The sequence below is a fragment of the Haematobia irritans genome, chromosome 2 (genome assembly GCF_050003625.1).
Source record: "Haematobia irritans isolate KBUSLIRL chromosome 2, ASM5000362v1, whole genome shotgun sequence".
Classification (NCBI taxonomy): domain Eukaryota; kingdom Metazoa; phylum Arthropoda; class Insecta; order Diptera; family Muscidae; genus Haematobia; species Haematobia irritans.
This window is the reverse complement of record NC_134398.1, coordinates 177,188,333-177,200,728: the sequence shown is the minus strand read 5'-3', so window position 1 is coordinate 177,200,728 and position 12,396 is coordinate 177,188,333. Positions and strand designations below refer to the sequence as shown.

The 12,396-nt window shown below is 25.8% G+C and overlaps 1 protein-coding gene across 20 annotated transcripts in view; it reads left to right on the top strand.

The window, feature by feature from the left end:
- Nhe2 (Na[+]/H[+] hydrogen exchanger 2) overlaps window positions 1-12,396 on the top strand; it is a 169,501-nt gene that overhangs the window by 68,687 nt on the left and 88,418 nt on the right. For all 20 annotated transcript variants that reach the window (XM_075296924.1, XM_075296913.1, XM_075296920.1 and 17 more), the window contains exons 4-6: window positions 7,849-8,051; window positions 12,010-12,130; window positions 12,200-12,338. In XM_075296924.1, coding sequence (XP_075153039.1) covers window positions 7,849-8,051; window positions 12,010-12,130; window positions 12,200-12,338 — 463 coding nt within the window. The remainder of the gene's footprint in view (window positions 1-7,848; window positions 8,052-12,009; window positions 12,131-12,199; window positions 12,339-12,396) is intronic.

Here is a 12,396-nt window from a genome sequence, read left to right as displayed (position 1 = left end):
CCAGATATTGCTCCTTCTGATTACCACTTGTGATAAATGTATCATTACCTCGCAGAACAGCTTTTTTGTTCTTATGAGGAAGCCGAAAATTGGGTCGATACGCGATTCGTTGTTTCGAAATATACTCTGATTAATCAGTCTGTTCATTTCTTTTCGGAATGAATCCTGAAACATTTGAAAAGAGTCCAAAATTATCCCCAGAGTAATTTCTTACACTATTAAAAAGTCAGTCTGGGAGTCTTGTCGTGCCTCGGTCATCTTATCTCAACTTTTTATTATCACTGACAATTTCTTTGTTAATTTAAATAAGTGATCATTCTATAAATGCGATCTTGAACTTTCGTCGATATTGCGAAAGGTTATGCCCATATATAAAATTGTACCAAAAAAGAGAATAAATTTATCGTGGTTGTTTGTATCAATTTCAAAATAGAAATTTTGAGAAACTTTTCGATTTTTCTAAATTAAAATTCTTAAAACGTCTCAATGTAAATTTGAGTGACATGAAAATGAAATTCCCTCGGTTATTGTTGTTGCAATTTCAAAATAGCAAATTTCAGAAATGATGAAGGTTGTACCAAAAATTAAAATATAATTCTCGTGGTTGTTGTTGTTGCAATTTTAAAATTGTACAATTCGGCAACTTTGAATTCTTCTGAACTCAATTTAACAGATAAAAACACCCGGTTTTGTTGAGTATAGGCTTTAAAGTGTCCTTAATAAAATTATTTATGTTCTAAAATTATGTTATCTCCGAGTGTTTTTGAAAATATCACTTTTTCTTTTTTTCTGTTTTTAAAAGAATATCAAATTTCCTATACACCGAAAAAAAGTGAACTGTTTTATAGGAAGAATGAAAATTGAACTAAATTTTACTCCACATTTTGAGATTTCCACAAAGCGTTGTTAAAATCAGGAAAATTTAATGCCCTTTTGTACTTTTTAACTGCAGTTCACGAAATTACATCCTCTAATAGAAGAAAAAATGAACTAAAAGTAAAGATGAAAATCATTGGCGCCAAATCATCACCATTTTAACCATACAGTAGTTCATTCTTACTATTTTTGGGAATCATACGAAAATCTTCGTTTGCTTTAGTTCATATTGAACTTATGTGTACGGTCATTGAACTTTATACCCACGTTTAATTCATAAAATTTTTGAGACATACTTAAAAAAAGTAAGATTTCATTATGCTGTAGAAAATTTCGAAAAAATAATAAAATTTAACTACTAGCAAATAATTTTTTTCCAATAAAAATAAGTTAAATTTAGTGTTAGTTTAACTACGGAAATTTTTTTCTGTGTATTTTGATATAAGGCTGGCTGATTACTTATCTTGCTGGTGCTATATACTTAAAATGCAAATGTTATATTCAAAATCTATTTCTGTAAACTTTTTTCTCGGTGTCGTTTATTTTCCAATTTTATTCTTAAAATAACGCATATTTATTGAGGAATTTTATAAAATGCAACATATCTGAAAATTTCCCTTTTCAAATTGCAACAAAAACCGCAGGAATTTCATTTTCATTTCACTTCATTTTTCATTTTCCCCCATTTTATTCAAAAACAGAATTTTGCAAATATATTGAATCGTTTTTGAGTTGATATAGAATTTTAATGTAGATAAATCGAAAAATTTGTGAAATTTTCTATTTTGAAATCGAATTTTTACCTTTATTTTTGCCACAATTTTATATTAGATCACAACCTTTCAATATATCAATAAAAGGTCCAAATCCCAAAACCCCTATGTCACACTTCTCATGGCCTGACCCAAATGATATAAGCATCAGCTCTTTCATACATTCTCTTACACTCACCTTATGCTTAGGCCTTATTAACTATGCTCTTTGTAACTTATGGGTTGCCCATACATATATTACGTATATGTGTGAGTGTGTGTGTGGTGTGAGATTGAGTTATAAACACACCATTTGATTAACATATCCACTATAATTTAAGTTAATAACCATATTTTATTTTCGTCACATGTGAAGATAACTCACCTTAGATTGTTAGGTGAGATATATTCACACACTCTAAAAGATTTAGAGAAGAGAGTACGTTTGGGAGAAATAGAGGATAAGGGAGTGATTAGCTTTAGTACTAAAATCTACAACTATTGAATATTGACTGAAATGTCCCCATTCTCTCTCACACATGCTCACATATATATGAAGAGTAATTAAGTTATAACACTAAACCTTGACAATGAATGAACACCGGGGGTCTCCACATAGAGACATTGATGAATGAAATGCCATAAAAATTAATGATCCGTAATAATCTGTGTTTAAACTGTGGTGGTAATTATCACATTTCCTAATGGAATTATTTAAAATTTATTAAGTGTAATTATAGGCCAGCTAGAAAAATGACACTAATCGTATGTCATATATTTGCTGGATGGTATGGTATCAAATACAAACGTCATTAGAGAAGGAAGTACAAAAAATAAAAATAATGTACTATTTGTCTAAGTGATCCTAAAGTAGGATATAATCTAATCTAACTTTAACTAATATAACTTAACCTATATGTAAATGTGATTCGGTTTGGCTGATACTCTATTCACGTTTAAATTCGAGTGCCCTTCGTGCTTTTGACACTTTTGTGACATGTCAATGGAGAGGACATTGTTTTCGATCTGCTGTCTATAACAAACAGACACCTCGTTAGTTTGCCTAGGAAGTCCATCCTAAACGAAATAAGGCAATACCAAACCCGATTAATACACCCCCATCCTTCAATGGAGGATAGAAAAATTACTGCGAAAATCTTGAAATAAACTAAAAGTTCTATGTCCATTATTTATATGTCTAGGTAATATGTTTTCAATGATTGATGCTACCATAGGATTCTGGGAAAATTGTCATGCCACGCCATACTCTTTGTTAAGCTTATGATAGTTAAACATGAATGTTATTGACATACTTAGGGTCACTGTTATATCTTCATCTTAAGAAGACAACCCACTATCCGTTTTTGCGTTTCATTTCTTGGTAACCCATAGTGATGCTGATGATAATGTCTTCTTTTACCGATATTCTTAAGGCATAGCAATGACGATTATTTACGATGATGCTGTTTGTGGTAATGTGATTTGAATACTAACGCAGTGGTAGAAAACGTGATTAAATGCGTCATTACAAACATGGACTAGTTATGATTTTTTTCCATGAAACCAAATAGTGCTGATAAATAAAAAAGCGTAAAGTAGATATATATGTATTTACAATTATTCGCAAATTAAATAACTTTTTAAAATAGAAAATAATATATAAAATGAATTTGAATTAAATTACATGTCTAATAAATTTTTTATAAAAAATTAAATTCGAGAAAATTTTTGGACGAAATTTTCTATAGAAATAAAATTTTAACTAAATTTTCTATAGAAATAAAATTTTGACAAAATTTTCTATAGAAAAAACATGTTGACAAAATTTTCTATAGAAAAAACAAGTTGACAAAATTTTTTATAGAAATAAAATTTTGACAAAATTTTCTATAGAAAAAAATTTGGACAAAATTTTCTATAGAAATAAAATTTTGAGAAAATTTTTCTATAAAAAATTTTTTTGAGAAAATTTTCTGTAGATATAAACCTTTGAAAAATTTCTATAGAAATAATTTTTTTTTATAGAATTAAAAATTTTGAACCAATTTTCTATGGAAATAAAATTTTGACAAAATTTTCTATATAAACAAAATTTTGACAAAATTTTCTATATAAATAAAATTTTGACAAAATTTTCTATATAAATAAAATTTTGACAAAATTTTCTTTAGATATAAAATTGTTGTAAAATTTTCGATAGAAGTAAAATTGAGACAAAATGTTCTAACGAAATAAAATTTTAGCAAAAATTTTCTATATAGAAATAAAATTTCCATGAAATTTTTCATGGAACTAAAATTTTGACAAAATTTTCTATAGAAATAAAATTTTGACAAAATTTTTTATAGAAATAGAATTTTGACAAAATATTCTATAGGAATAAAATTTTGAGAAAATTTTCTATAAAAAAATTTTTTTTTGACAAAATTTTCTATAGACATAAAATTTTAAGAAAATTTTCTATAGAAATTAAATTTTGACAAAATTTTCTATAGCAATAACATTTTGACAAAATTTTCTATAGCAATAACATTTTTACAAAATTTTCTATAGAAACAAAATTTTGACAAAATTTTCTATAGAAATAAAATTTTTACAAAATTTTCTATAGAACTAAAATTTTGATAAAATGTTCTATAATAATAAAATTTTGACATAATTTTCTATAAAAATAAAATTTTTACAAAATTTTCTATGGGAATACAATTTTGACAAAATTTTCTATAGAAATAAAATTTTGAGAAAATTTTCTATAAAAAAAATTTTGACATAATTTTCTATAGAAATAAAATTTTGACACAATTTTCTATTGAAATAAAATTTTGACAAAATTTTCTATAGAAATAAAATTTTGATAAAATTTTCTATAGAAATAAAATTTTGACAAATATTTCTATAGAAATTAAATTTTGACAAAATTTTCTATAGCAATAAAATTTTTCAAAAATTTTCGATATAAATAAAATTGTCACCAAATTTTCTATAGCAATAAAATTTTTAAAAAATTTTCTACAGAAATAAAATTTTTAAAAGATTTTCTATAGAAATAAAATTTTTACAAAATTGTCTGCAGAAATAAAATATTTAAAAAATTTTTATAGTCGTAAAATTTTTAGAAAATTTTCTCTAGAAATAAAATTTTGACAAAAATTTTTTATAGAAATAAAATTTTGCAAAAATTTTCTATAGAAATAAAATTGTGACAAAATTTTCTTTAGAAATAAAATTTTGACAAAATTTTCTGTTGAAAAAAAAAAATTGACAAAATTTTCGATAGAAATAGAAGTTTGACAAAATTTTCTATAGAAATAAAATTTTGATAAAAACTTCTATTGAAATAAAATTTTGACAAAATTTTCTATGGAAATAAAATTTAGATAAAATTTTCTATAGAAATAAAATTTTTAAAAAAATTTCTATAGAAATAAAATTTTTAAAAAAATTTTTATAGAAATAAAATTTTTACATAATTGTCTGTAGAAATAAATTTTTTAAAAAATTGTATGTAGAAATAAATTTTTTAAAAAAATTGTCTATAGAAATAAAATTTTTAAAAATTTTTCTATAGTCGTAAAATTTTTACAAAATTTTCTCTAGAAATAACATTTTGACAAAAATTTTCTATAGAAATAAAATCTTGCAAAAATTTTCTATAGAAATAAAGTTTTGACAAAATTTTCTGTAGAAATAAAATTTGTACAAAATTCGTAAAATTTTTAGAAAATTTTCTCTAGAAATAAAATTTTGACAAAAATTTTCTATAGAAATAAAATTTTGCAAAAATTTTCTATAGAAATAAAATTGTGACAACATTTTCTATTGAAAGAAATTTTGACAAAATTTTCTATAGACATAAAATTTTGATAAAATTATCTATAGAAATAAAATTTTGATAAAATTTTCTATAGAAATAAAATTTTGACAAAAATTTCTATTGAAATAAAATTTTGACAAAATTTTCTATAGAAATAAAATTTTTAAAAAATTTTCTATAGAAATAGAATTTTTAAAAAATTTTCTATAGAAATAAAATTTTTAAAAAAATTTTATAGTCGTAAAATTTTTAGAAAATTTTCTCTAGAAATAAAATTTTGACAAAAATTTTCTATAGAAATAAAATTTTGCAAAAATTTTCTATAGAAATAAAATTGTGACAAAATTTTCTATGGAAATAAAATTTTGACAAAATTTTCTATTGAAAAAAATTTTGACAACATTTTCTATAGAAATAAAATTTTGATAAAATTTTTAAAAAATTTTCTATAGAAATAAAATTTTTAAAAAATTTTTATAGTCGTAAAATTTTTAGAAAATTTTGACAAAAATTTTCTATAGAAATAAAATTGTGATAAAATTTTCTATAGAAATAAAATTTTTAAAAAATTTTCTATAGAAATAAAATTTTGACAAAAATTTCTATTGAAATAAAATTTTGACAAAATTTTCTATAGAAAAAAAATTTTGATAAAATTTTCTATAGAAATAAAATTTTGACAAAATTTTCTATAGAAATGAAATTTTGACAAAATTTTCTACAGAAATGAAATTTTTAAAAAATTGTCTGTAGAAATAATTTTTTTTTTTAAATTGTCTATAGAAATTAAATTAAAAAAAAAATTCTATGGACGTAAAATTTTTAGAAAATTTTCTATAGAAATAAAATTGTGACAAAATTTTCTATAGAAATAAAATTTTGACAAAATGTTTTATATTCACCTAATAAAGGGTGCCTGGCCATAGGAACATACCGGGGAACTGGGAAGCAGATGAGTTAGCAAGGCTAGGAACTAGAATCTGTTGGTATGTCTTTGTCTTGCAGGTAGCTCTTACTGCGTGAGAAGGCTGTCATGATGGCAAATGTTTGATGGGAGAAACGACACCAAGCAAATATGGTTCCATTTAAACTTGAACCGCACACTAGATATGCTAGTGTTCTCAAGACGTCAGATATCACTTCTGATATCTGCTATAACGGGTCGCTGCCTGATAGGCGAATTTGCAAAAACTATTGGTGCGAAGTATAATGACTACTGTATGAGCTGTCATGAAAAGGAGAGGAAAAGGAATCAATTAAACACCTCTTGTGTGAGTGTCCTGCATTTCGTGTAAGGCGTAAGCAAATTTTAGGGGCATATAGCTTTAGATTACTGGCGGATCTGGAAAACGTTAACTTAAGTCTGTTAATGTTTTTGGAACAATCTGGTTGGTTCAACAAAAGAAAATAATAGTGAAGGTTCAGTGGTTAAAACTAGAAGTGCCCATATGTAATAGGTACTTTTAGTTAAATGTGGTATCACAATGGACTGAATAGTCTAATGGCGATTTCGATTGGGAAAAAAGGTGCAACATTCTCGTAATAGATTGTCACACACGAAAAACACTGTCATAAATTTTGGATCATGTATCTCTCAAAATGTTATGAATTAATAATAACTTTGGAATGACACTATCATTTGGGCAAAAATACAATGAGGGAAAAAGTAGTGTAACACCAAGGCAACATATTTTTTGCGAAACGAAAACGCCCTAAGTGAGCTTGAAACTTAATCGGGCTGCCACTTTAACCAAACCTAACATAACCTTTATAGAAGTAAAATTTTGACAAAATTTTCTATAGAAATAAAATTTTGACAAAATTTTCTATAGAAATAAAATTTTTACAAAATTTTCTATAGAAATAAAATTTTTACAAAATTTTCCATAGAAATAAAATTTGTACAAAATTTTCTATAGAAATAAAATTTTTACAAAATTTTCTATAAAAATAAAATTTTTAAAAAATTTTCTATAGAAATAAAATATTGGCAACATTTTCTCTGGAAATAAAATTTTGACAAAATTTTCAATACACCCTAATATACTACTGTATATGGATATGTTTTAGGATTCCAATGAATTCTATTCTCTTCGCTGTGTATGGGGGTGAGTAAACCACCTAAATAAATACCATATTCAAAATGGGAATATGATTATCCTGTTCGTGATTGAAACTTTTTGCCTAGGAAACCTTAGATGATGGTGACGCAAATAAATCACTTTGCAAATATATAACTCAATTTGACAAGACACCCATCCATAGAAATTTTCTCTATTTGTTATTGAAATTTCTATTGATTGATTACTATGACCTTGCTGCCCAAAAACAAAAAAATATTTTTTGCATTGCCTGTATCTATGACTTATCTAATACTTTTCATTAAATTTTATTCTTCAATCATAGGTGGATCTTTATATGCCTGTGGCATAGCTGGAATTTTTGGAGCTCCTGAAGACACCCCTAGATTTTTGGATATATTCATATTTGCCTCTTTAATCTCGGCTGTGGATCCTGTTGCTGTATTGGCTGTCTTTGAAGAAATCCATGTCAATGAAATTCTCTATATTGTGGTCTTTGGAGAATCACTACTCAATGATGCTGTTACGGTAAGTGGTGATTGTACGAATGATAATGATTGTGACCACAAAGTGGTACTGAAAGAGATCTAAAAACAAATGAAGGTTAAATGACATTTATGATGGAGATATTGGTTATTACTGCTTCGCTGTCAGTCAATCACTATCGATTTATGCCATCTGGACCCAAGTGGTGACAATGGCATTAAGTTGCTTTAAATGTGGTTTATTGGTAATTATGATGAGGACATTTTCATTTGTCCTCATCATAATTACCAATTGTGCGGTTATAGAGATACGTATGAATGAGCAGGAAAATGGCAGATGGAAGCATTTTGATGAAGACTACCCAAGAGTGGAATAAATGCGCAAAAACCAAAATTTATGAATAATTTCTGAAGACAATTTTAACTTAAATTTAAATTAGGAATTTCTTTGTCTCTTTAATTGATATTTTTGGCAAACCCTTACAAACATACCTTCTTTCATTCACTTAAAACATATCCATCCATCACTGTTTGTAACAATACGAGTAGGTATATAGTAAAAAAATCTATTGAATCTTTCATTATTTAACATTCTTGGGAACATCAGCTCGATGACATTCAAATGTTGTTTGAATTCAATGAACAAAAATCAATTTATATGTGAATTTTTTTTTTTGTTCCAGTCGTTTCGATTTATGAAATCAATTTCGATTGATTTTGCCGTCATATGATTGAAATTGAATTGAAACGATTTGATATCATACAAAAGATGACATTTGAGGAAATGTGGTTTCGCAGGAGAAATAAATTAAATAGCAGCTAAAACAGAAGTCAGTGAAAACAAAAAAATTTTCACTATTGTTTCATTATCAATAATAGTAGGGTAGATTGCAATAAAATATATACATATGAAATATAAAAATAAAATTAAAAAAAAATGAGAAAAATATTTGAATTCAACTCTATTTGAAATACGAAATAGTTGGAATAATTGGTAATTTTATAGTTTGATAGTGGTTGCAAATGTTCTTGGGTTGAGATTTTTGATTCATGCCTACCTTACATTAAGCCCGGCAAAAAATGGAGCAATATTTCAGCAGGACTGTAAGGGAGAGAGGCAGTCCTAACTGCTTACAATACAACCGAACCAGCGCTGATTTTTGTGGTCGATGTCCCGATTTAGAGAAGCTTCTACATAGCGCTGATATAATTGCTCATTTTAATAGCAATATTGTTCAGAAATGATATATAATCTTGAGTATCCTATTTTATAGCATTGTTGGTATGAAGGAAAACAGCAGCAGAATTGGTTGCAATAACGTAAACGAATGATCATAAACTTGTTTGATTACTCGTTTACGTTATTGCCACCGATACATGCAGTGTGGATGTACTACCTACTTTAATTTATACCAAAAAGCGCAACTAAACTCTTACTTCTGAAGCATTTTTTGCTGGAATATGTCTAAATCGACCGTCATATTTTTGACGATATTAACAGTGATTATTGGGTATTAGCCAGTTTTATAGTTTGATAGTCATCGTGCTTCAAATGGTTTTAGGTCCTATGCACTTTTTTTAAAAGCGCGTTAAATTCAAATTTTCAATGAAATTTTTCTAATGTTCCAAATCGCAGATGAAATTGTTAGAATAGTGGCTAATTTTACAGTTTGAGAGTCACAGGAACAACTGGTCTTGGGTTGAGATTCTTCCTTAATGATAGTGATAGTTGGAACGTTTGTGAGTTTTACAGTTTGATAGTTGTCGTGTTTCAAACGATTTTAGGTCCTATTCACATTCTTTAAATGTGCCTTAAATTCAAATTGTCAATGAACATTTTTCAGTATTCCAAATTACAGATTAAATAGTTGCTATAGTTGCTAGTTTTACAGTTAGGGAGCTACCGCAGTTCAATGGTTGGCAAGCCCGTCTTGCATTTTAAGGGGTCATGGGTTCAATGCCAGTTTGGACCTAACAGCAACAATTTTTTCAGTGGTGGATTATCCCCTCTCAGTAATGCTGGTAACATTTCTGAGTGTTTCAAACCTTCTCAAGGAGGTTTCATCGCATTGTGGAACGCCATTTGGAGTCGGTTATGAAAGGAGGTCCTTTGTCATTGAGCTAAACACAGAATCGGGCAGCACTCAGTGATAAGGCAGCAGTTTACCACTGTGGTATCACAATGGACGAATAGTATAAATGAGCCCGAAATATCGGACTGCCACTATACCTATCCTAACCTAACCTAGTTTTACAGTTTGAGAATCACCGTTATTTTAAAAGGTCTTTGGGGTTGAGGTTCTTCCCCAATTCATCCCATATATAATTTCCCATATATAATTTTTTCCCATAATTTTCGCAAAATTTTATTTCTATAGAAAATTTTCTCAAATTTTTATTTCTATAGAAAATTTTCTCAAATTTTCATTTCTATAGAAAATTTTCTCAAAATTGTATTTCTATAGAAAATTTTGTCAAAATTTTATTTCTATAGAAAATTTTGTCAAAATTTTATTTCTATAGATTTTTTTTTGTAATTTTATTTCTATAGAACATTTTGTCAACATTTTATTTCTATAGAAAATTTTGTCAACATTTTATTTCTATAGAAAATTTTCTTAAATTTTCATTTCTATAGAAAATTTTCTCAAATTTTTATTTCGGTAGAAAATTTTCGCAAAATTTTATTTCTATAGAAAAATTTGTCAAAATGTTATCCCTATAGAAAATCTTGTTAAAATTTTATTTATATAGAACATTTTCGCAAAATTTTATTTCTATAGAAAAATTTCTCAAATTTTTATTTCTATAGAAAATTCTGTCAAAATTTAATTTCTATAGAAAGGTTTGTCAAATTTTTATTTCTAAAGAAAATCTTGTCAAAAATTTTATTTCTGTAGAAAATTTTGTCAAAATTTTATTTCTGTAGAAAATTTTCTCAAATTTTTATTTCTATTTAATTTTTTTTTTAATTTTATTTCTATAGAAAATTATCTCCAAATTTTATTTCGGTAGAACATTTTCGCAAATTTTTATTTCTATTGAAAATTTTCTCAAATTTTTATTTCTATAGAAAATTTTGTCAAAATTTAATTTCTATAGAAAGGTTTGTCAAATTTTTATTTCTAAAGAAAATCTTGTCAAAAATTTTATTTCTGCAGAAAATTTTGTAAAAATTTTATTTCTCTAGAAAATTTTTTCAAATTTTTATTTCTATTTAATTTTTTTTTAATTTTATTTCTATAGAAAAGTTTCTCAAAATTTTATTTCTATAGAAAACTTTGGCAAAATTTTATTTCTATAGAAAAATTTGTCAAAATGTTATCCCTATAGAAAATCTTGTTAAAATTTTATTTATATAGAAAATTTTCGAAAAATTTTATTTCTATAGAAAATTTTCTCAAATTTTTATTTCTATAGAAAATTTTGTCAAAATTTTATGTCTATCGAAAGGTTTGTAAAATTTTTATTTCTAAAAAATCTTGTCAAAAATTTTATTTCTATAGAAAATTTTGTCAAAATTTTATTCCCATAGAAAATTTTGCCAAAATTATATTTCTATGAAAGGTTTGTCAAAATGTTATTTCTATAGAAAATCGTGTCAAAAATTTTATTTCTATAGAAAATCTTCTCAAAAATTATATTTCTATAGAAAATCTTGTCAAAAATTTAATTCTATAGAAAATTTTGTCAAAAGTTTATTTCTATAGAAAATTTTTTCAAAATGTTATTTCTATAGAAAATTTTCTCAAATTTTTATTTCTGTAGAAAAATTTGTCAAAATGTTATCCCTATAGAAAATCTTGTTAAAATGTTATTTCTGTACCAAAACATCAAGAATTCTACCAATCTACCAAAGAGTAAAAAAGCTACAATTTTTGGTAGAATTCTATTAACTGTGGCAACCCGTGATATCGAATTTAATTTAAAATCAAATATATATGCCAATATCGAATTTTATTACACCAATTAATTATTTATGTATATTCTTTTCCATTTAGGTTGTTATGTATCACATGATGGAAGTTTATAATGAAATTGGTATATCAGAGATAATAGCCCAGGATGTTGTCAATGGGGTAGGATCATTCTTTGTTGTGGCCATTGGTGGTACGGTTATTGGTATGTATTAAATTTCTTTAAAATTCAAATAAATTTTGCTAATCATTATCTTTGTTATCCTTTCTTTAGGTATAATTTGGGGCTTCCTAACGGGTTTAGTGACACGTTTCACAGATCATGTACGTGTTATTGAACCAATCTTCATATTTGTGATGGCATATTTGGCCTATTTGAATGCGGAAATATTCCATATGAGTGGTATTTTGGCGTAAGTTAAAATAGCGTTTTTTTTGCTAAAAAATTTATTTATTTTGAAAAATTGCATT